This window comes from Pollachius pollachius (genome assembly GCF_949987615.1).
Source record: "Pollachius pollachius genome assembly, chromosome: 12".
Classification (NCBI taxonomy): domain Eukaryota; kingdom Metazoa; phylum Chordata; class Actinopteri; order Gadiformes; family Gadidae; genus Pollachius; species Pollachius pollachius.
In genome coordinates this window covers 13814304-13839421 of record NC_136945.1, presented here as the reverse complement: position 1 = coordinate 13839421, position 25118 = coordinate 13814304, and the positions used below count along the sequence as shown (strand labels likewise).

At 43.9% G+C, this 25118-nt stretch overlaps 2 protein-coding genes across 3 annotated transcripts; one reads left to right on the top strand and one right to left on the bottom strand.

Moving 5' to 3' along the window:
• Positions 1–348: 348 nt before the first annotated feature.
• krt18b (keratin 18b) lies at positions 349–4786 on the bottom strand. Of its 2 annotated transcripts, none has more exons than XM_079748784.1 (7): positions 4223–4786; positions 2790–2872; positions 2353–2509; positions 1875–2039; positions 1350–1475; positions 677–901; positions 349–552 (listed from the first exon to the last, which is right to left on the bottom strand). In XM_079748784.1, exons 1-6 carry the CDS (start codon positions 4655–4657, stop codon positions 677–679), a joined length of 1191 nt encoding a protein of 396 aa, XP_079604910.1. In that variant the 5' UTR covers positions 4658–4786; the 3' UTR covers positions 349–552. The 2 variants fall into 2 exon arrangements, with proteins under 2 accessions (XP_079604910.1, XP_079604909.1); XM_079748783.1 differs by having other exon boundaries at positions 681–901.
• Positions 4787–10446: 5660 nt separating this feature from the next.
• On the top strand, positions 10447–15943 carry LOC307084409 (intermediate filament protein ON3-like). Its single transcript, XM_079748781.1, has 9 exons — positions 10447–11075; positions 12893–13101; positions 13305–13365; positions 13508–13603; positions 13769–13933; positions 14382–14507; positions 14924–15144; positions 15253–15296; positions 15418–15943. The coding sequence occupies exons 1-9, from the start codon at positions 10551–10553 to the stop codon at positions 15747–15749; spliced, it is 1779 nt and encodes a 592-aa protein (XP_079604907.1). The 5' UTR covers positions 10447–10550; the 3' UTR covers positions 15750–15943.
• Positions 15944–25118: the final 9175 nt, after the last annotated feature.

Here is a 25118-nt window from a genome sequence, read left to right as displayed (position 1 = left end):
TAGGCGGATCTATTCATCATACATCTTGGTGCACTTGTGATGTCACTAAAGGGTCGATCTTGACCTGGCTAGTAATGGTTATGAAATATCACACTTGGTGGTAAATAGGGGTCCTTTAAAAAAAAACACTTATTATACTAATATACTATACTAACATAACATACTAACATATACTAATGTTTATTAACGTTTTTTTAATGATCAGTTCATTGCTTATATATTAATGTTGGGTTAATGATTTGTAATATTTTTATAAAAAATATAACCACTGAATATGTGCTTTGATTATTATGTAGGCTAATGAGGCTAGGAAAATATAAAGGGCAATGACACATTTCACGGACACACTTCCCATTTCATGAATTGATTCCCTTGAATTTATTGGTCAGCAGAAGATTCAGCCAAAACAATAATTTTGTTTGTGTAATCAGAGATCGACTTTTTCAATTTCTTCTTTCTTTCTTCTCCAATTCTTTGAAAGTGCTGATTTGTGCAAAGACCACTGAAGCACAAACCGCCTATTCTGCCAACCCCTCTAGTGCATCTTGAAGCCTGTAAAACACGAAATTATAATATCCATCATCATCCTCATCATCATCAATTACATGATGATGATACACACATAAAATTGTACATCATTGATGATAGCTTGAAGATTTGCCTCCGATAAACGTACTTACTTAAAATCCCCTCCGTCCAGCAGTGTCCTGTAGGTGGCGATCTCGGCCTCCAGCTTCATCTTCATGTTCAGCAGGGCCTCATAGTCCTGGGTCTGTTGGCTGATGTTGGAGCGCAGGTTGGTCAACTCCCCCTCCAGGTGCATGATGATGCCGTTGTACTTCTCCGTCTCATTGTTGTTGCGTTGCTCTGTGCTTCTCAATGTGTCTTCCAAAGACGCTTTCTGTGGGGATTACCGACAAATCCATTGAACACACATAATCTCATGGATCGAACGGAGCACAGAGGCCTAGTCGACAGGAGTGGACAGGATATTGAAAATATTAAACGACAGGGGGTTGGCATCATGGGCTTTTAGTCGGCGATACTCCCGTAGTACCCGTCCCGTAGGGCCGTAGTACTGTAAATATACCTTGGCTTATTTAAAAAAATAATGCCACGTCTCACATGAGAAACGCTGTGGGAGTTTCAAACACCCCATAATGAAAGATCAATGCCCGATTTAGGAATGACCAAAACATTTACATTATAAGTCATTCATAAAGTAATTGTAGAAATATCTTCCCTATGCAAGTTGTTGTGTGCACGGCATGGCACACAACAACTTCATTAGAGATTAATTAAAATGTGGGACATTTGAACACATGAGTGCATATGAGCATTGTGCTTACCAAGCTCTGTTGGGAGGCCAGTTCAATCTCTAGGGTCTGGAGCTGTCTGGACAAGTCGCTGATCTCCAGCTGGGCCCCTTGAAGGGCCTCTGTGTTTTGTGAAACCTGTACCTGCACCTCCGAGATCTGGTGATACACAGGGTAAAACACGCATGGTATGTTTCAAAGTAGGCCTACTGTGACACAGATATAAAACGACATAAGTACAAGATTGAATTTACTTAATATTGATTTAGTCATCTACAATTTAATAGACAGGATGTGATGTCAATTTCTTTCTGCAATGCTTTGAGCACATTGTTCTTGTGTTGTCAAGGAAGGACCTGTCTGTTTGAATGTTGTAATTTGCTGTTGTTTCTAAGGATGTAGCATTGTTAAAGCAGAACTGTCCCGTTATTTATAAATTATTCCCACCCTTGGAACATTGTCGACCAATCAGAATCATTTAACAAAACTGTGGTATAACCATCAGTTGATAAGCAAAATTGCAGTTGATGCAAAACCTTTGAACTACTGTCTGCGTACCTGATTTTCGTGCCACTGCTTGAGGTCCTGTGCGTTCTTGACGGCGACCTTCTCGTAGTTGGACCTGACCTCCTCCATGACCTGGGCCAGATCCTGACCTTTAGGAGCATCCACATCCACCTGCACGCCCCCGTGGGAAACCTGGCTCCTCATTTCCATCAGATCCTACAGCACAGAGAAAGAGGACACACCAGGGTCTAGTCTCTATTGACTCCCATAGTGCACAGGGCATAGAGGAGGTGTTAAGAATTGATCAATCTCTTGATCTTTATCTAGAATGCCTGCTGATGTTGATTCTGCAGTATTTCACTTTGTAAACAAAAGGCAAACTGAATAAAAACAATACAACACAAATGCCTGCTTCATTGGCAGGTAATGCAGACAATTAAAAAAAAAGGTGACCAAAATAATTGCATTTTTCTAAACTCAGTTTAGGAAATAAAAATATACGTATATTTTTACAAATTGTCTTGCTCACGTTCTCGTGGTTTTTCTTGAGGTACATGAGCTCCTCCTTGACCGCCTCGATCTCGCTCTCGATGTTCATCCTGCCCATGTTGGTGTCGTCGATGACCTTCTTCAGCCCGCCGATGTCTGCCTCCACCGATTGGCGGATGGCCGTCTCATTCTCAAACCTGGGGGGGAACCAAGATGCAAGCTCTAAATAAGCAGATATAATGGCTATGTATTAGTCTGCCTAATATAGCTAAGATTCACATTAAATTTTCTATTATGTGATACCAATTAATCTATTTACTACTAATGGTGTTCCTAATTGATAAGATTGTTTTGTGCGTAACACGTTTTAGAGTCTCCTTTGTAACCTGGGTTCAGCTTTAATCCAAGCAATATTTTTAGCCCAAACCAAACAAAAAAATAAATGAATTCTGAAATAAATAAAAAAATTCAACATACTTTACTTTGAAGTCGTCAGCGGCCAGGCGAGCGTTGTCGATCTGGAGCACCAGAGTGGCATTGTCCAGAGTCTTATCAAAGACCTGGTGGGGAAACAATACAATATTATATGCATATCATTTACATGTATCCATGGTGTCAATAATAAAATTGTAATTTGATCCAGAGCATTCAAATTACACAATGGGGTGGCAACATGCCCAACTGCCAGCGCCAGACTGTTGTGGCAGGGACAGATTCATGATCAAAATCTGAATCCGTTTTTTTTACATTTTTGGAGAGTTGATATGTGATTAAAAAAATAGTTTATTATTTATTTTCCCTCTGCCACAGATGGATAAATAGACGGACTGACAGAGAGACCGACAGAGAGACAGACAGGCCGATGGATAGCAACAGCCGTGAACATGTTTTTCAGAACAGAGTTTATGTGTCTCCATGGGTAAAGCAGAAGATAGCACCCTTCCCGTTTTTGTCAGAGAACACAAAGAGAGGCACAGAAGCCATCAATGTGTCACACTCTGCAAACTGCAAAGAATGTGACATTTGACACTTCTTTGTAGTGCGGATTATTAGACAACCAGCACACATGCTCGTTTATGTGTTTGTGTGTGTTTGTGTGTGTGTGTGTGTGTATATGTTTGTGTATGTTTGTGTGTCTGTGTGTGTGTGTATGTTTGTGTGTGTGTGTCTGTGTGAGTGTGTGAGTGTGTGAGTGTGTGTGTGTGTGTGTGTGTGTGTGTGTGTGTGTGTGTGTGTGTGTGTGTGTGTGTGTGTGTGTGTGTGTGGGACCCTTATTACATGCAGATGTAGCCCACACTGGCGTGAGCAGGAGCATTCATTGTAAAAGCCGTGTATTACACATCTGTTTCACATCAGGGTCGTCTTACACCAGATGATGCTTGCAGAGCAACCATTCACAAGCAAAGAATGCGTGCAGGAGAACCATTCAAAAGTGGAAACGCTGGAGGATAACATTTCCATTATAAACATTGGGGGAGGAAAAATATTCTTTTGGGTCTCGTTCAGATGATTCGAGAAGTCAGTTTGCCTCTTGTTGGTGACTCACCAGAAACAGGAAGTCCTGCCAGCTGTGTGTGTAGCATGGGATGGATTATATGGGGGAAGGGTGAAGCTATGGACACAGCCACACCCTCCATTCTAACTCACGAAATATGATAACTCTCAAAGCAACATATCGAGAACAATGTCTACGCAATTTCCCCTTCAAATTTCTTCCACCCTCCTATATAATTCTTTGTTGATTCGTATGCATAAACATTTCCCCGACCTCTATTGCAATTCGACATCCTACAAACAATATACATTCAGACACAAAACGGAAATTGACATAAAATCATCTTGCACGTCAACCTTAAACTTCTCCATCTTAACTAAACTTGTTCGACCTCACCCCGCTCTGGGTAGCTCACCTGTCTGCGCAGGTCCTCGAGGATGGGGGTGTACTTGCTGTACTCCCTCATCTCGGGGCCTCCCTTCTCCAGCGCCTCTCTGATCTTCACCTCCAGCTCGTTGTTGGCCTTCTCCAGGCTCCTGACCGTGTCCAGGTAGGTGGCCAGGCGGTCGTTCAGGTTCTGCATGTGGCCCCTCTCGTTGCCCATGATCCCCACACCGGCGCCGCCAGCGCCGGGCCCTGCTCCGGCTCCCACTCCTCCGAAGCCTCCGCCCATCCCGCTGCTCACCCTGTAGGCCGAGGAGGAGGAGATGGTGGGGGCGCCGGAGCGCAGGCTGGAGAAGGAGGACGAGGAGATGCGGGCCCCGGAGCCCCCTGCGCCACCATAAGTGCTGGCAGCGCGGTAGGGCGGGGTGGAGCGGGTGAAGGTGGCGCTGCTTGACCTGTAGCTCATGGTGAGTCTGGCTGAGATGGAGGCACACAAACAGACGAGGGCTGAGAGAGAGCGAAGAGAGGGTTCTGGACTGAGGTCTTGGTTGCTCGTCGGCAGGGAAAGAGATGTTGGCAGATGGAAATGGAGAAGTTATACTCCCCTGCAAGTCCCTCAACCACAGCTGGCCTTTTTAGACCCTGCCCACTTCCACATCCAGCATTGTTCCTTTCCTGTTCTCCTCCCTCCCTCCCTCCCTTCCTCGTCTCGCTCTTTTCTCCCTTTTACTCACATGCTCCCTGTTTTTTTTGCAAACTATCTGTGCTGTGACCCAATCTCATTTGTATAATCAGTTGCAAACATTTACATGCAGGATATACAAAGGTAGACATTTGTTTGTCTTACAGACCTGTGCATGCTGTGACCAGGGAATTCACCTCTTGGTCCAATGAGCATACGAGATAAGTCTGTAGGTTCTTAAGCTTGAAATGTATTCCATAACCAACAAATAACCAAAAGGAAAAAGAAGCAGAACCGGAAAAGATAGTCAACATTGAAGCTATTTTTTTTAGATTATACAAGGAAATTCCTTTGGTTTGCCCATAAAAGGCTTATTGCCTAACACTGACTGCATAGTTTTCTGTATGGTCAGTAATGTTTTGACCCAAATTATGCCAACTCCCATGCCAGATTTTAACTAGTATCAACCGGTACAAAGTAAGTACAAACATGGTAGAATTGTTTATCGCTCAGGAAACATAATTGAAGTGACAAGGTCAAATATACTCATCCAACTCACATATACTTTGGATAAAAAAATATTTTAAAACGTACTAGATAAACTAAGCTGGCTAAAGAACTGGCTATGTGGTAAAAGCAACAATAAAATAAAGGGCTGCCTTGTTTACACAAGCTGTTGACTGAAAAAACGTGTGCCAATAATGACTTCATTAAATACGCTCATAAAAGCACCGATACAAAAAAGGTGAGCTGTTGAAAACCAACTGTGGTTAGCATTATGTCAGAGCAGAGGAAAAAACAACATGGCTACAATGGCATCTCAAATACAGAGCGTTAGGCATGAAACCTGAGAGGTTTACTTGGGTTTGGACATATTTGAGCAGAGGGTTAGGAAAACTGGGCCCCAGAGAACGGCGTAACAAAACAGTGTGTGACCCCCCCTCAGGTACAGCTTTGACAAAGGCAAACGCTCCTCCCTGATGTCCTCCATAACATGGCTCCTTTTATCCTTCCCATCTTACCCCACCTTTATGCTTGATAGAGTTTCAACACTTTCTCACAATTTTCCCTGCATCTACATCACCACCCCAGCCAAGCATTGTTCACTTTACGGAGCTCTGGCCGTTTCTATGGTAACCAAAAAAAAGAAAGAAAAAACACGAAAGAAGCTAACCCAAAACAAGAACATTTTTTTAGAGAAGTGAGGAGGGAAAAAAATGCCACATGTGAGGAAACACCCACCACATGAGTCTGGTCTCTGATTAAGACAGTGAAGGCAGATTTCAACATGGAAACTCTTGTATGATTCAGGTCTAAGTTATCACTGTGCTTCCTCTCCATTTTTTAGCTTTCCAGCTCCACTGCTTTTCTTCATCCCTAGATACTGCATGGGAAATCCCCTCCAAGCTTTTTGCCATTGCCGAAAGCAATGGCAAAAAGCTTGCAACCGCCCATGAACTGTCAAACATAATTTGACTCAATGTTTGTCCCATTGTTCAGTTTAAATAATAATTTTATTATCGGACTGGGTCCACTGTGCAGTTATCCCTGGCCCCTTTATTTCCTCCACACAGCTTCCTCCGATGAGGGAAAGGGAGAAAGAGGAGGAGAAGACCAGAGACGAAAGGGCTGGTATTAGAGAGGTGAGGTTGGTGTGTGTGAGTCACCGCAGCACCCAGCGGGAGTCCCAACAAACAAATGGGCTGTATGTGCTTCAGGACCTGGACAGATGTCAACAACTGGAGAAAGGAGGAGGTGGAGCGGCGAGGGGGGGCTTCGTCCTTACCCGGGATGAACTCCCGCTGGTTGGCTTTATTCTTTTACTTTTTTTCCCTTCACTTTTTCCATTCGGTTAGCTCGAGTACAAATGAGTAATGCTCTCACATGATCTACCATCAGGCACACACGTGTTTATAAATGTACCAAACGCTAAATGAGCACAGTAAGTTAATATTCTACCAAAGGAGTATGAGCTAAGCTAACTCAATTATGCCCTTATGTTATTAGCATAGTCTTTCACTGTACTCTTTTCATCAGTCAGAATGTGTCTTCATGTCATTCCTAGTGTCGTTCCATTTTAATTGTAGGACCAAGGCGGCTATGACCGGCCACTGTCACTGGAGGTGAAGCAAAGGCAGCAAGGGTTTCTCTACGAGATGCCATGTCCAGCTTTAGCTCCCAGACATTCCTCAGGAGGCCACAAGGAGCACGGGGGGATTGGGACATTGTTAATGCTGATTGTTATGGACTTTCTTTATCACCCCTCACTGTGGAATTACAGATGTCAATGCTTTTTTCTGATATGATAATGATTTGACAGTGTTGTAATGAGACACTTTGCTCCCGGTTCAATTTATAGTAATGCTTTTATTAATTGTAGAGTTAAAGATATACATATCAATGGTAAAATAAATAATGACCCATTGTCCCAAGACATTGACATGTTTGGTAAGACTCAAAACACAATCAATCACAAGAATTATACAGCTGTTTAGGTTCAAAGTCTTAAGTGGGTCACATTTCTGCGCCCACAGTCGACTGCATTACTGACAGCGAATGAGAGCGAAAGATCCAACCCCACCCCATAGACATACTGTAAATCCAACCAAGCCACTCCTACTGTTTTTTGAGTCACCCCAACTGTGCCCACTAGAGGGTGATATTCAAGCATAAAAAAAGGATGGGTGTGGCCGTGAACGCACAAGTTACCTTTAATCATCTGGCGTCAAGTACGGTCATGGGTTGCTAATGTTTACTTTCATGCACCAACCCACACTTCAACCACACCTCTATCTTAGCATGGGAATTGTATGTTGTTACTGAGTTTGTTTGCTTAAGGCTGTGAGTGGGAAGAGGACTCCGGGGAAGCCATGGCATCTTCAACAACGTTATGACTGGCTTTATAAGCTAATTTAGCGTCATGCCTTAAATAATCTTGCAAGGTCTTTCTCTGAAATAAACGATGCAGTTATGGGTGAGACAAACCTGATATTTTGATCACTTTAATAAAGATAACTTAATTAATGAATTATGCAAATGAAATGATTTAATTTAATTTCGTTTTATTGATTTCTGAAACATATTCTCCCTTACTGATGTATTCGTTGTTCCTATTAACAATCTAAGAATTCTGTTTTTTAACTTTAATTTAATTTGAATCATAATGATCATTTTTCATGGCGGAGGTGACGTAAGGATGTTACATAATTATCATCTGCAAATTTCAATCTTCAATAATCATAACCCCCACATCATTCCCTCATACCACATAATAATGGATCTTTTCCCATAATATTGATCTCATAACACTGGGTCAACATTTGAAGGACAATCCGCCAATCATTATGTAATTGGTTCCTTGTCTGCTGCAATTAGTGTACCCACACTCTAGCCAACTTTGTAGCCTGCTATCTCCCTCTCATAGCATGTAAGTGTCCCTCTCTCCCGGCACATTCCAAACATTATGTGTCATTTTGCAGCCTGGTACAAACCGAAAACATCACCACCATCTTAACAGGCTTCAGGTCAGGGTGTGACCCTCTGAAAATTTCTCTCTCTCTGTCCCTCTCCTCCATCTTACACAGCAACAGCAGTTTTAACTGGAAGAAAGTGAAATGACAAAAATAAACAGACACCTCTCCTGTTTCAGACCTTAAAGAGAGAGAGGTGGGAGGGGGAGTTACTATCAGTCCCCAAGGGCTTGTCCAACGATAAGTGCTTGGTCGTGTGTACATATATGGTTTTCTTTTTCCAAGCAAGGGTCTCACAATGTGGGACAAATAACGTCACTTTTTTGTGCCCAGCCAAGCCAAATTCTCAACAATACTCAACATTGGTTCATTCTTCTGGTGGTTTTATGAGACAGAGTGAAAGATACCACAGTACTTTCTGGTTCCTGTGACAGCGTGATAGATACCACGCTACTTAGTTTGAATGACATGTTGTTATTTGACAAGAGGGCGAAAACTTTCTTGGCGACATATTAAAAATCAACATAAAAATATTTATACACAGAGATATCTGGAGGAATAAGGGGTCACCATCCCTCCAGATGTAAACTAACTAAATCTTATGTCAGAAACATGCGTGTTAAGATACGGGTCTGGTCCTAACCCTAAAAACAAGCAATTCTGTGGGCTATTTGTACTTAGTTATGCAACCATGGCAACAGATACCTGTTCAAACACATCCCATTGTGCACAGAGATAATGCATCGAGAGGCCCCTATATCCCAATCAACCAGTCCCTCTGGCCATTACACACAGCTTACGTAAAACCCACCCAGGTTAACTAGAGGTTTTATATACATCACAAATATGAATAACAGAGCTTTGTTGAAGAGCTCCACCGAGCAGTCAGCGAGCCAGAGAGGGAGAGAGGGAGAGACAGGAGGATTAAAGCAACACTAAGGTGGGGCAGAGGGAGAAAGAGAGGAGGAGGCTGGGTCTGTTTGTTCAGCCTAGTGGGCCGATAAGGAAGGAATGTAGTGCATTTAAAAGTTCTCCACTCCGCTCTTCTTCACGATAACCTCTGTGAGAGGGGGGGGTGCCCCAGACTGTGGTGTGGTGGTGGGCAGGGTAGGGGTGGGCGGGTGTTAATTTTGATTGATTGATTTTACACATTCTTGAACGGTATGAATTCTGCATGTGTATGGTATATATACTGCACCTGACAGATGTGACTTATAAGGGTTAATGGGGAGTAGCAGTGCTGCTATGATTGAATAAACACTTTAATAACCCTAATGTGAAGACTTGGGACTGTAAACGGACAAAGGGAGGGTCATTAAAAAGAACAAGAGTGGAATGGGGCACTAAATCTCAATTTTCCCACATCTATCTTGTCGTAGTTAAGGCCAGCACACATACAGGCCACGTCCCTGTTGTGCAAACAGGATTTACGGGGCAATATGTCGAGTCTGTGAGAACTTAGGTGAAGCGAAAAGACCATAAAAATAATATTCAGGCTCATTAAACCCCAATGCTAGAGCACAACGCACATGAAGGCGTTGCATGAATTTGTGCATAGGTGTGTTGAATTAGTGCGTACGTGTAAACTCTGTGCACGCCGCTAGTGTTCCATGGGGCCTTTGTGAGCATGGAACGTGTGCGTAATGACAGGTCAGGCCAAGACAGGGGGCTGGAGGAAAAACTTGGCCTAATCAATCTAAGCGACTCCAAACGCGGCAGGAGAGGACGACAATAATACCAGTTTCCAAGTGAGCTTCGAAAAAAACAAGGCGAAAACCGCTCACAAGTGACCATTGTGTAAGATGTGTGCTGTAAATGTGTAACATGATGCTGTTTTTCCCCCTGCTTTACCAACTCTCCTCCTCCTCCTCCTCCTCCTCCTCCACCTCCTCCACCTCCTCCTCCTCCTCCCAAACTCTGCACCTCCTTACACCTCCCCCCCAACCCGCCCCATACCGAGGGGGATGTCCGACCACACCTCGACGGTGCCTCTGTTCTGCTCCCGATAAATAGCAGCATGGCACCGGGGAGGGTCTGTCTGCCTGAAGCCGCACTCGCTCGCTCTCTCTCTCTCTCTCCCTCAGTCTCTCCGTGACTCTCTGTTCCACTGGGTCTCTGCCTCCCCCACACACACACCCCAACACTGGCCCACTGCTGCATCTCGGTGCTTTGAAGAAAACCAACATCAATCCCTTTGCTGTGCGACCATGTCTGTCAGAGCTTTGAAGACTACCACCGTCTCCTCCAGGTCCACCTCCTCCGGGGGGGGCGGGGCCGGTCCAGGACAGAGGTGCTACAGCAGCCGCTCCTTCTCCGGCTACGGGGGTCCCGGCGCTGGCAAGCAGTCCTTCGCTGTCCGCAGCTCCTATGGGGGCGTGGGCTCCAGCGGGGCCGGCATGGGGGCCGGCAGCGGGGGCTTTGTGGTGGGTGGGTTCGCGGCCGGAGGGTCGGGTCAGAGAGGCGGCGCCGTAGAGTATGGCTACATGGGCGTCGGCGGAGGTATGGGTGGCGCTATGGGCATGGGTGGCGGTATGTGCATGGCTGGGGGTATGGGTGGGGGTATGGGTGGAGGCATGGCCACCAGAGCGGCCCCCATCACGTCTGTGACGGTCAACAAGAGCCTCCTGGCTCCCCTGAACCTGGAGATCGACCCCAGCATCCAGGTGGTCCGCACCCAGGAGAAGGAGCAGATCAAGGGCCTCAACAACCGCTTTGCCACCTTCATCGACAAGGTGAGTCCCTTCTGTCGCGGGGCCTGACAGTGACTCCCTGCTGCTGCTGCTGCTGAGCCACAACCTCAGAGCAACCCCCTCATCCCGTTTTCCCTAACCCTAACCCTAACCCTTCATTTCATTAGCCAAAAGAAGCTTGAAAGTGAGCTCAAAATGCCTGCTCTGCATGCAAGCCAAACTGCCTCAGGTTGCCGAAGATTCCTGAAGTAAGTTGTGGCCTTTTTACTGGCTTATGGTCATTATCTTCCTTATATTGGTTCTCAGTGAAGGCTTAGCCTGCTCATATCGGTTTGAGACCCTTGAGTTTATGCCACAGAGAATCATAGTTATATTTTCCCACTGTCAGAGCACATGGAGTCCAAATATGCATCGTCTTCTGCAGAGTGAAGGCTCTGCACTGAACAGAGCAATGTGGTTGATTGATAATCAAAAGACCAATCAGGTTGCTAAAGACAGGGATCTATAAGTGTGTAATTGGCGAACATCAAATATAAATTCGTCCAGCATTTGTAAACTGTAAAAAAGTATTCATAAATGTTTAAAATCAAAACTCTGTAGATTTGGTCAGTGTAGAATGCTTCACCCACTCATGCATATGAGTTTCTCTTCTGTAGAATATCTCCATGACCAAACAGGAAACAAGGTGTATCTCCACCCCTTGCAGTTTCTGCTTTCTGAGATTATTGTCTAGAGATTGTTGAGAGTGTAATCAAACATGCAAACATTGTTCCACCTGAACAATGGTGGAAGCCTGACTTAGAGAGAGGAGCTTCAGCCACGATCAACCAAGCTTGACTATGCAGTGATTGCAAAAGGAAGCATACAACCACTCCTCCATGCACACACCTTTGTCATAAAGCCACATCACTGGTGACCTGCACCCATAAACAAACACATTCACACTTGCTTGTAAATGCAAGTAGGCATGCATGAATGCACACACAGATGCACGCATGCCACGCCCGTGCACGCACACGCTTACACAATAAGACTCACACAGACACATGTGCGACCCCACACACACAAACAGACAAACACACACACAGATGTACACAGACACACACACACACACACACACACACACACACACACACACACACACACACACACACACACACACACACACACACACACACACCCACACACACATATGCAATCATACACAGAACAGGGTTTTTGCTCATTATTTTCCATGTCCATGTTTTGCTGTGTAGGGAGAAAGAACAGCGTACCCCAATTTGAGGACAGCATATAAACATTTTGAGAGGATGGAGCCAGGGCTGAGTAACAGTGCCCCTTTGTGTTGAAACAAAGCAATTAGAATCTGGAACAGATCTTACAGTAATTACTGTGACATTTAAAGTCAGTTGGCACTATATGGTAACATAGTAAAATGCTCCTTTTGTGTTCATGTTAGTGTGTTTCTTTGTGACTTGTGAAAGTTTAACACTTTCAGTCAAGTGTAGTTATTAACCTAAAACTGTCAATGAATATTTCAAGAATTCATCAAATCTGCCCAAAATAATACTATTTGGATAAAAACAATTCTTGCTATTTAGTTTAATTGAAACCTTGTATCATTCATCAGTCCATTCCTCCCTCCATTTCGATCCACATCCTCTCAATCGATCCAGTTATTCAATCTATCCATCTGTGATCCATCCACAAACCCATCCCTCCATCTGTCTATCCATCCACTCTAAACAATCCCCATATAGTAATGCTTGTAGGCACACTAATGCAAGTGAACCCTCAATTGATGGAACTATTCCCTCATTGATTCTGCATGAGGCTGAACATGGATGTTTTCTCTGCAGGTGCGCTTCCTGGAGCAGCAGAACAAGATGCTGGAGACCAAGTGGAAGCTGCTCCAGGAACAGACCAGCAGTCCCTCCAGCATCGACGCCATGTTCGAGGCCTACATCTCCAACCTGCGCAGACAGCTGGACGGCCTGGGAAACGAGAAGCTGCGGATGGAGTCCGAGCTGTATAACATGAACAGCATGGTTGAGGACTTCAAGAACAGGTCAGTGACCCTGGTTATCCCCAGATCCTCCCTGGGAGTAGTCAATTATCTTATCTATTGGCCTATGCTCCCTAGAGGAGCAACGAGCTTAAGAAGAAGATAAGATCTTATCTTTGTTGGTTTATAATCAACAAAACCTTCTTGCAACCTGAGGATGAATGAACCATCACTGTGAATAAAGACTTACTTTCTCTTTCTTTTAGGTATGAGGACGAGATCAACAAGCGCAACGAGGCTGAGAACACCTTTGTACTGATAAAGAAGGTTTGTTGAATCCACCCAAACAAGAATGATAAAGAACAGTCTCCCAACTATAACTGGACTCAAAGCGTATGGTCCAAACTATAGTCAATGGTTGGTTTCAATGGTTTCCCTATGCAACGATACATTGTGTTGTCCTTTGCAGGATACAGATGCAGCCTACATCGTTAAAGTTGAACTGGAGGCTAAATTGGACGGCCTCTCAGATGAACTTGAATTCCTGAGACAGCTCTACGATATGGTAAATTAATAACCTAAAATAAATTGTCATGATATTGGGAAATTTCGCCTTGGTTTTGGCCCCTCCAAAAAAAACAACGTGTTCATTTCTAAATCAAAAGTGCGCATTTAGGCAACCGAGATCCTGCAAAATTAAGAAAGGATTCGTGATTTCTTTTATCACCAGGAGCTGCGTGAGCTGCAGAGCCAGATCAAGGACACCTCGGTCGTCGTGGAGATGGACAACAGCCGTAGCCTTGACATGGACGCTGTGGTGGCGGAAGTGCGCGCTCAGTATGAGGACATCGCCAACCGCAGCAGAGCAGAGGCCGAGGCCTGGTACCAGTCTAAGGTACGACCGGCAGCCGTCTCACACACACACACACACACACACACACACAAACACACACACTATTATAAGAATACATAGGAGCTCTCTTCAAGGACCTTTGTCTCAGACATAAACTGGAGAAGAAATATTTTTATTGTTTTTAATGTTACTTTTGCTCCTTTCACAGGACTTTATTTAGTTTCATTTATTTTGTCGTGAGTCTGACTTTGATTATTTTGTCGTGAGTCTGACACGCAGCCTTGCTTTTCAGTTTCTTTGCATAAAAGCATGTGCTAAATGAATGTGAAGGTTACTGTAAAACTGTAAACAATAAGCACATGTTCAGGTAGTAAGTTGTGTAAAGCAAAGCAAGACGACACTCCCACATCAAGGATGATTTTGGGAATTGTCATCATCCTCCCTGTCTTCTCGCTGTTTGTTTGTTCTGGCTTGGACCGGACTGAACCAGTATGCAGAGATGCAGCAGTCAGCAGGGCAGCATGGAAACGACGTGAAGTCAACCAAGGCTGAGATCGCCGACATGAACCGCAGGATAATGAGGCTTCAGTCAGAGATCGACATGGTGAAGGCCCAGGTAAGGATTGTTAACTGTTTGAAGTGAATATCAGGTCCAGGGTCATTCAGCAGGAGTGCTCCAGGAGGCCTGCAGCTATATATTGTGGGCTTTGTGGATCAAACCCAGAACCTCTTGGCTAGGAGTCCAACTCCCAGCCAACCGCTACCATATCCAACTGTGATTCATGGATGGTGACCGCTTGTGAAGGCTGCATTACTGTCCAAATCTACAGTGTACAAATAGTACTTTTAGCACGGATGGTAGATTTATTATTGTAAACCATCTATTTTGTCCCTTCAAAATGCATTCCGATGTAAACCATCAGTATGCTCTCTGAAACTATGCACACAAGGCTTATGAGCCTAAGAAAGCAATCGATTCAGTTCGGACACAATCTTCACAAATAGATTGAATAGCAACTTCTCCACTTGTAGCGCAACACCCTGGAGGGTCAGATCGCAGAGGCTGAGGAGCGCGGCGAGATGGCGGTGAAGGACGCCAAGCTCCGCATCAGAGACCTGGAGGATGCCCTCCAGAGAGCCAAGCATGACATGGCCTTGCAGGTCCGCCAGTACCAGGAGCTGATGAACGTCAAGCTGGCCCTGGACATTGAGATTGCCACCTACAGGAAGCTGCTGGAAGGAGAGGAGGACAGGTATGGGTTGTAGTGGCTGATGAGGAACCAGGGGCGGTTAGACTCTAATGCATTCACCGATTTTGTACAATCGTTTGCTTCTTCTTATCATTGCATCCGATTCCACAGGTTGCTCACAGGGATCAAGACGTCATGTGTGTCAAAGCAGACATGTAAGTTTGCTTTTCCATAAAAGAAAACGTAATCTTAACCGACCTTACATCACCAAATATATAATGTAGAAACATTTTTTTCAATACTCACAAACAAATGCAACTATTTATTTTTGTTCAGCTGTGAACTACAACGCCTATAACTGCATGGAGAGCTCCCGCACCCCATCATACGTTAGCGCCTCCTTCGGTGGATCACAAGCAGTCAGCACCGCCTTCGGTGGCCACGAGGGGGCAGTGGTGAGCAGCGGAGACGACAAAGAAAGCAGCAGCATCTCCGCCGCCACGGTCACCAAGGTAGAAGCAGTTGTTGTCAAGACGGAGGAGAAGCAGGAGTCCGCGGCTGTGGCCGAGCCGGTGGCGCCGGTGGCTGCCGAGGAAAAGGAGAGCGCCGCTGGGGAGCAGGAGGACACAGCAGAGGACGAGCCAGTGGAGGCCCCCGTTGAAGAGTGAAGTTCATTCTTTCACCTGAATGGTTGATCCCTTGATGTCGTGGTTCGATGATCTATTTGTCATTCTGTTAAAAACAGATAATTGGGGAAAAAAGAAAGAAGAAATTGTTCCACACATTTGCCCACCGTATAATGCTGATTGTATTCGTGTTCAAATTTGATGCAAACCTCAATGTGAAATAAAGGACTTATGTAAACGGGATATGTATTACTGATGAAAGCCAAATGGGCTTTTCAAGAACAGTTTTGAAGAAAACATTTTTTCATTTCAACTGTGTTTCATCCCAAAATCCTCTGGTTTGAATAAAGATTCAAAAGTTTCCTTTGAAGGTCTTATTGTTCATGATTACTTTATTATTATTTTTTTACATGTAGTCTAGTATTAGCCTGATCATCATCTTGAATTTATGTTTCGGATAGTAAAGTGTACATAAGTATATTTATACCTATCATACACAGTGAATCCTAAGCCCAGAACAAAACAAGAAGGCGGCGGAATAAGACAAACGCAACTTCTTCAGCTCTGTTGTCTAGAACACACACAATCATCCTTTGAACACCATCATGATTTTTGCCGGCTAGTGGTACTGTTTGGTGTTTTCTGCTCTCTATTTCTGTCCGTAGCGTTCAGTAGGCCTACAGGTTCCTCTTTTCACAGTCCATCTGAGAAGACCCATTAGCCATTTCACAAGTAGTATTCATTAGAAATATAAAACCCTGACCCTATGGTTCTGAATCTACTGTCTGCTATCATCAGTGTAGAAACAAATGGGGAATTCTCCACGTCCCTGATAAATGTCTTTCGCTGTGGGCGTGCCTTCACTGCAGTTGCATGCCTCGGGTCACACACAACATACTTTTATGTTGTGTAATTTTTTATGAAAAGTGTGATTACTGATGCCTTGAATCCAAATATTGGACAAAGGTAACAAGTCTGCAGGTAGTTCAAGGAGCAGTTAACAAGGAACGAACCCACCTCTCTTTTTTTTTTTCCTGTAGAGCATGAAAAGGATTCAAAGTTACATGCTCTCCATAGAAAGTACACACACATACTCTATGCACACAAGCCTGTGGCAAACAGTAGGTCAACATATGCTTTAATGTCTGAAAGCTGAAACATACCAAACGACCCTACTCAAGACAGAGTCATGTTCTGTCATATCTGGGTTTGATATATGGTCAATAGACGTGGAAGGTTCCAGAAACATTTTCGTAATAATGAAACAATCAACCACGCCGAGAAGCACCTTCATGTAACGCCTGTTTACCAGAATAACTTTTATGTGTGGATGTGTGAGGGCACCTATAGAGAACACCATTTCTAAATTATATTTGCAAAATTATATTTCATCTCAGTACTACAAAACTAGCAAAAACCAAGCAGCGATCTAAGTGTGTCCTGTTTTGTGGAGGCATCTCGTGGTTGTGCATGTGTGATGGGTGCGGTATGTTTGTGTGTGAATGCAGAGAGAAGGAATAAATTACTACTTTTTCTACAATGCTTTTTCTACTATTTTTCTACAATGCAAATTATACATTATGAATAGAAGATGCACAGTGCAAGTGTGAACCAATCTGTGTGTGTGTGTGTGTGTGTGTGTGTGTGTGTGTGTGTGTGTGTGCGTGTGCGTGTGTGTGTGTGTGTGTGTGTGTGTGTGTGTGTGTGTGTGTTTGAGTGTGTTGTGTGTGTGCATGATTCTTTATGTGCACAAGTGTATGTGGTCTATATTGTATGCCTGGTACTAAGGGTCTGGTATTGTAATATGCTTGAACATAAATTATGAGTGTCTACTATACCTAGAGGCTTACTCCACCTCAGAAAGCTATGTCTTCTTCCTGACGACGACACCAACTCAGTAAAAAAAGAAGGTGGCTAAGTGGTTCACCTATAACATAGTTATTTAAACAATTTTACAGACATGTCTTAGGTAGTAAAGGTGGAACTGCATGCAACTGCACACACACACACACACACACACACACACACACACACACACACACACACACACACACACACACACACTTGCATGCACATTTGCTTTAAGAAGGAATGTACATAAGAAAAAGAAGATTTGGATTAGTCAAACTAAGGAGAAAAGATTGATTAGTTTTGAATGCAGAGGTGTGTGTCCTAAACAAATATGTATTGATGATAACATCTCCTGGCCAGCTCCTTGACATTGGGTTGTAACTATTTTCCCCACCTAATATCAAATCTGGGTGAATGGAGCATTTTGCTTTCTTTGCTTCATATTTCTGCCAATCATGATGCTGGATAATAGGCAAACAATAAGTTGGTCAGCAGTAGTGTGACCTGTAAACTCTAAAATGAATCTTTCTAATGTCTCTCTGTTCCCTGCAGCTTGTTCTGCCTCTGCACACAACGCCTCAGAAATGAGGAGGACACACAGGTCCTACATGGGGCCTGTGTGGATGAAAGAAAGACGCAGAAAGAGGCCAGAAAGAGGACATACAAGTTGAGCCTTATCACATGGTTCTGATGCATCTATCAAAGCAAGGTGAAATAACAAGAAACTTTCCCACGGATCACTTGATGACATGGTTTGCATTTCCCACAGACAATTGTTTTTGAACAATGTCTTAACAGAATTTAAAATTGCAACAATGCAAATGGTTAAACAAAATGCAGGAGTGGCTTTGGAGATAAGGTATGACGTCTGCAGCAAAGATCCTCTTTTCGATGGTAACAACATTTTGATAATAGATTCTGATGATATTTGGTAGAGAGAGAAAGGCAAGGCTGTGTGTGGCCAAATTATAGTGCTTAAAGCAATAGAAGGTGTGTTTGTAATAAACTGTTACTGTGTCTGATCCTCTTCCAGGTAACATTTTTTGGGATCGTCATTTTTCAAATCTAATAAAAGAAATTGGCTGCAAATCACTGTAAGACATAAGGTACCCCAGGCATAACATGATATTCTGCCAATTAGTCTGGACCTGGATCAGTCTGAACAAGTAGCTATATAAACTCCTATCAATCATAGTTCTCATTGAAGAACATCTGGGCGTTTTGGCTTAAGCCAGAAGCACGTCTATGGCGTGCCTCTCTTCCACACCCCAAACGGGGTTCCTGCGTAAACATCATGAGAGAAATTTCTTTATAGAAGCTTTGGATGCAAAGGAAATGACGATATCTTGAAACAATTAAACTGCCAGGGTAGCTCTCCCCATAGGTGCCAGACTGTGAGACCCTTTGACTCGGAAGCAAGCTGCGACACGGCAGGCTGTGGCACACAGTCTGTCCAAACCTGTTCTGACCAGCTGTAAAACTATGCAGATCTGCAGCTTTACTCAGGTTGACCCTTAGGGCGTTGCCAAGTTATGTTTTCCATGCACCACAACTTATCTGTCATGCCAGGTGTGGCGGCTGAGGGCTAGTGGAGGGCGGGGGGGAACACACAGACGAATCCTCAGGTCTCAGGAGCGGGGCCAACATGAACATGATGGTGGCGCTCCTTCATCGTGCATTCCTACTTATAGTAGTAATAGTAGTAGGATCTGAGGTAATTCCCTCTTGACAAACTGACTCAGTCCCACGCACCCCCCCCCCCCCCCCCAAACACACACATACACTAACACATAGAGACACACTCATTGTCTGTCTGTGGTTCCTGGCAGAGAGGCTTGGCATGTAGTTTAGTATCAGTCCACACAGATTACAAAGCTGTCTTGGCCAACACCCTAGATCAGCGATAGTAAGGAAGGATTCTCAAAGGTGTTTCCATTGCCCTAACCCTATTCCCCAAGCGGCTCCTTAGTCAGTTTGTCGGCCCTCACCTAGATGGAGGGCAGAATGCAAATTGTATTGAAATATGGGTTTGGTGTGCCAATGGTTGGATAATGAAGAGCATCCCGAAGCCAGCAGCACTGACCACAGTGTGTCCTGAGTTATGCACGTTTTTACTACGACTGTTGTGTCTATCTCTCTTTCATGCACGTACACTCACACACGCATGCATGTGCAAACATGCAAAGACAAGCACGCACCGACTCACGCACACTCACAAGCAAACACATGCATACTCAAACTTGCAGACAGACAAAATGGTGTCTATGGGAGAATAAGTCGCAAAGTGTGTGAGGATGGATGAAACTCCTGTAGAGATTAGGGAAATTCTAACTAAAGAGTTTATAGTCTTAATTAGACCAGACGTTTGTTCTCGTTATTTTCAGAATGCTTTGAGTTCTGCTGCTGACATTGGAAACTGATCCGCACATTGGAGAATAGTTAATTATCATTATTTACAGTATAGCCAAATGTTTCTTTCATTTTAAATGAGAATGGTTTAGCTTTAACAGTCTTCAAATAATATAAACATAAAATGAGTTCTAGCTACCTTTGCATAGAAACAGCCGGTAGAAATGTCACAGGGCTACCTTTTACTTTTATACTTTGATAATGCCTCAGAGTCTGCACTCTTCCACCTTTACTTAAGTAAAGAAGTTGAATCATTCTTGAAGGAAGTATCTGTACTTCTACATACATACATACACACACACACACACACACACACACACACACACACACACACACACACACACACACAAACACACACATACACACACACAATAATATCTAAAAGCAGCCAAACAACCCTAACAAATACTTAAAACCAATAAATAAAACCAACCTTGACTGTCAGTAATCAATAGCTTTAACTCTGACTCTCACACACATTATTATTGTTATCATGCACCCTCACCAGCAGGGCTTTTACAAGACAATTTATTAGACAAGCCTTTCTGTCTTCAATCTGCTGCTGCTGTCTAGGCCAGGTGTAATCTCAATGAGACCAAACCTGGTTGAAGAAAATCAAGAAAATAATTTCCCAAGATGTTGTTTTTTTTTGGGACATATTGTTTGGTATCGGGTACGATTTGTACATGACAGCAATGGAAGTCAGTGTTGGGATACATTAAACATCTTAGGTTCAGTAATAGCATGAGCAGAGTGAGGCCTAAATCAAGCCTAGGTGAGAAGGTAAAGCAGAGGAGTGCGGTGTGTGCGGTTTATGAGAGGCGGTAGAGGGGGTCGGCGGTGAGTCTCACTTGAAAAATAAATTGTTACTTGTCCTCACATGTTGAAATGAGCCTACCAGACACACCTTCAGCCACCACCGGAGAAACTAGATTCCATGTCACGTCTCATTTTACAACCTTCTGTGTATCTGGCTATTTTTATTCCTAGCCATAAAATGCAGAAAAACTAAACAAAATTTAAACAAAAAACTTTCACTGCATTATTCGTTCAGAAACACAAACCACTTTGAAGTTGAATACCTGAATACCGGTGTCCTCTCGCAGCGCGAGAGGACACCGGGATTTGGTAATCACCATAATTACCAAATCCCTGCCTTTCCATCTCTCTCGCTCACTCCCTCTCCCTACCCACAGACCCCACACCCTTCACTCCTCTACATATGCACACAAAATTCCACAATTTAAGAATTATTATTTAAATAGGCAAACCCACAGGAAGCCAGTACAACTATCAATGAATATAGATGTGAGGGCAAAAGTGTGAGTTAATGAGTAGGTGAGTTGTAGTGTAGGCTCCTGTGAGTCAGACGGGCGATAGCACTCTATTCTTCATGATTAAGGGGTGGAGTCCAGGAAATGGATTCCCTGTGTAGGGGTAAAGGCAAGAGTTCTCTCTGGGTGTGATACCAGCAGTCATGAAGTGTTTTATCTTAGACCCAGCAGCCTTTGGTTTGATTTGTGAGACCATTGAGCGTCTTACATGAGAAGCATGGACGTTGACGAGGGTGAACCAGAGGCAAGGCCTGGCACAGCCTAGTCAGATTCCCAGTCACAGTGCTGTGAATCGATTCTAACAGCGTGATGTTTTCCAAAGCACGTCAGGTAACATACGGTTGGTTTAATGAATATAGAGTGGAACAGATGTGTTCCACTCAAAACAAATACAATTCTGGGAAGATATTGTCTGCACCTGCACATCTACTACACTGTTGACTGACATCATCACACTCAGTCACTCTCACACAAAAACAGGTGTATAGTATTGGTAACTACTCGTTCATTCATGAATTCTGGGTTCTGTTGGCAAGCTAATTCATTGGTAAGTCATTACTCATTGTGTCTGTCTATTACCAAAGAAACACACTGTTAAGGTGTGTCCCTTTGGTCTAATGCATGTCAGCACATGCACTGGAATTATGTCTATTGTGCATGGGATGTTGTAGAGTTGAAGGTCCACTAATCCGGAACAATGAGGGATTTATCACTATTTATAAGTATTTTTCACTTAACATTTACTCTTGTAATTTTCACGATCATTAGGATATAATGATCTCTGCTTTTGCTACAGGAGCCCGTGTTTAGCATTTGTTTAGCGTTCATTGCTGCCTAACCACATTTTTTTGCAGTGTTATTCTAGACGATAATATCTCTCATGGGTGTGCACCTTTAAAGGTGGTGAAAGCGAGAGTTCGGTGTCAAATCTGATTCAACAATACTTCCAAATAGACACACCCACATCTCTATGGGGAAGCTAAAGCAAGCATGAAAGGGTGTGACTCTCTGTCAAAAAGCTTTGACAATCTGATGGTGTTTCCTCATTTAATGAAGACATAGCAGTACGGAGGACTGAGGATCGATATATATTTTTGTATTGTTATTGAGCTTTTTGGTGGAGATGTGTGTCATATCGGCATATGGTAGAGCATTTTTCTATTGCATTTACTGCGGGCAAGATCGGAAATGACAAATAACCAGTTGGTCAACATTAGCTGACACCATTGGTTGTAACAGCAGCTTTTAAAATGGAAGTATTAAGCGTAGCCACGGCCTCACTCCAATTCTGTCCTGTGGCTGAAATATTCATGTTAAAAAGCTGAAAATCAATCGCAGTGAAAGCAGGTTTGGTAGAGCAGCAGGGACCCTTTTCCTGTCACGTTCCTATGCAGCTCCTCTAGGGGGGATCCCTGCTGGAGACCTGGAGATGTGGAGTGGCATACTGACCACTTCACACACGACTGTGAACAGCTTCCACGGCGTGCTAGAGGTCACTCTGCAATGAAGTATAAAGTACAACATCGTCTGCAAATAGCAGCAGTATCACCCTTGTGCCGCATGCTAAAAAACTTCTCCTGACCTCAACTATGTCTGTGCTTTGTCCATGATTGTCACGTACAAGATGAGAGCAAACGTTTCTCTCGGCTATGGACTTGTGGACTTGAATGAGTGGGCTTGACTAGATTTATACACAACCGCTTTTTTTGGAATGTACTCAAGGGAGTACATGTAATGTTTCCTTCAGGGAAGCACAATCTGTAACTTAATCCAAAGGTTTGGCTGACAAAAGCCCCTTGCATAAGATCTCAATGGAACCAGTAGAGAGCTCTGTAGGGAGGAGTTTTTTCGTCCCGGAGCTCTATCCCCAAAGTCTGCAACCTGGTGTGGGTGGTGGTTAGCAGTACCGTGTTAGAGTAACAGAGGTTCTGCGAAGGGAGCTAAAGTGTGGTGGAGGTATGGATAGGACTTGTAGGTGAGGAGTAGGAATTTGGAAGTAACATGGGACTTGACTGGGAGCCAGTGGAGGGATGATGAGTAGATGAGATATTTTTCAGAGGGTACAAGGGCAGATTTTATGTCCGGCTCGAATCTGGCCTGAAGGTTTACCTCCCGGAGCCGTGCCTTGGATGCCAGAACCACAAGCTCTGTGGTTTTACTAGCATCCACATTAAACGGGATTAGGGTGGGGAGCTGGGGGTTGGGTGGGATGGTCTGGGCTGAGATTGTACTAGGCTTGGTCAGCGTAGAAATTGTGGCCTAAGCTGTGCTGGCAGATGATCTTACCAGGGGAAAAAACAAGTTCATTTATTATTTAATATTACTTAAGTGTTTTTTCATTACACGTCAGGCACAGGCAGGTATGGGCTAGGAATCTTGCTCAGGGATGCCTACAGGTAGAGTGCAAACATTGGGGTCCAAACTCAAAACAACCCAATCAGTACACCAGAGTGGGGGTGCACGTACCCCTATATAAAGAAACGTTAAATGGCATAATCAAGTGAAGGGATTTGAACAAAGGTTCAAAAGTCTAAATGGAGTAAACAATGTACACATGCACACCATTTAAGAAAATGTAAATGGCTGGAAACAAATAAAATGACAGCTGAATGAAAAGCACAAAGCATTGCTAAAAATGCAGCAATGTAAAATGAATTGAACTGAAGAATCTGAAAGGTCAAATGTATTGCCCTGCACTGCTGGTGTGTGTGTGTGTGTGTGTATCTTTAAGGCCCCGTCCACACTAACCCGTGTAAATGTAAAAACGCACATCCGCAATGAAAACGATCTCCGTCCACACTATCGTTTATCGTTTTCGGATTGTTTTGCATCCACGTTCCACACTGAAATCATTTTGATAAACAGTTGTTGTCATGGTTACGCAACTCTGCCACGCCTTTCTGTTTAGATTACAAGGGCGCGATCAGCTGATATTTACAGTTGATCAGCTGGTTAATCATTTTCGACCTGGTCTTGTCCAGAAACGCCGCTCCAAGTACGGTTTGAACTGCCGTCTTTCGGGTTTTTTACCATCACTTAAGAACATCAAGTACAGTGCTCGCCTCTGGCGTGGAGCAACGAATATGTTTGAGCCAATTTGTCGAGTTGTATCTGCAGATAAATTAGTACATTGTACAGAGAGATCATCATTTGCATTTCACCTGCCATTTTTTTGATGAGCATCTCGGTCTCGAGCGCAAGCTTGTGGCAGCGTCATCGTGGTGTCATGTGTATGCTGCAGTGGCAGTGTCATGGCAACCGACCGTCATCGATTCTGAAAGCCTCCGTCTACCCTGTCCACACTACAATGCAAACCCAGCGTTTTCACATTGATCCACCTCAGCGATCGTTTTTTCGAAAAGCATGGTTTTCAGTGTCGGAATTCTCAGTTTTAGTGTGGACGGAAGGGCTAAACGGATAAATATTTAATGCGTTTGTAGATTTATCCGGGTTAGTGTGGATGGGGCCTAAGAGAATAGCGAACCGGTGCGTGATTAAAAGTAGCCCAATAGAGCGGGAAAAACAGCCTAATCTGGCAACACTGCCTGAACGTCCTCCAAAAGTAGCCCATCTGGCGGGAAGAACTGTCCAATCTGGCAACACTGCTGAACGTCCTCACGATCCAGCGTCAACAGAAATCTATAAGACCAACTGAAAACGAAGCCGGTGTGGGTACCAGATTGACTCGGCTGCCAGATCGACTCGGGGTCCTGCGCTTACAGATGACGTATCGACACTTGATGTATCGACACAAGCCAACGGACAAAACCCGGAAGGGTTGTTTATAAACGGGGCTCAATCATGGACATAAAAAGAA

Coding starts and splice junctions, on each gene's coding strand:
- krt18b (XM_079748783.1), bottom strand. CDS start 4,657: ATGAGCTACAGGTCAAGCAGCGCCACCTTCACCCGCTCCACCCCGCCC. Junction 2,873..4,222: donor TCGAGGACCTGCGCAGACAG/GTGAGCTACCCA, acceptor TTTCCCCACCAG/GTCTTTGATAAGACTCTGGA. Junction 2,040..2,352: donor TCAAGAAAAACCACGAGAAC/GTGAGCAAGACA, acceptor TCTGTGCTGTAG/GATCTGATGGAAATGAGGAG.
- LOC307084409 (XM_079748781.1), top strand. CDS start 10,551: ATGTCTGTCAGAGCTTTGAAGACTACCACCGTCTCCTCCAGGTCCACC. Junction 11,076..12,892: donor TTGCCACCTTCATCGACAAG/GTGAGTCCCTTC, acceptor TTTTCTCTGCAG/GTGCGCTTCCTGGAGCAGCA. Junction 13,934..14,381: donor AGGCCTGGTACCAGTCTAAG/GTACGACCGGCA, acceptor GGACTGAACCAG/TATGCAGAGATGCAGCAGTC.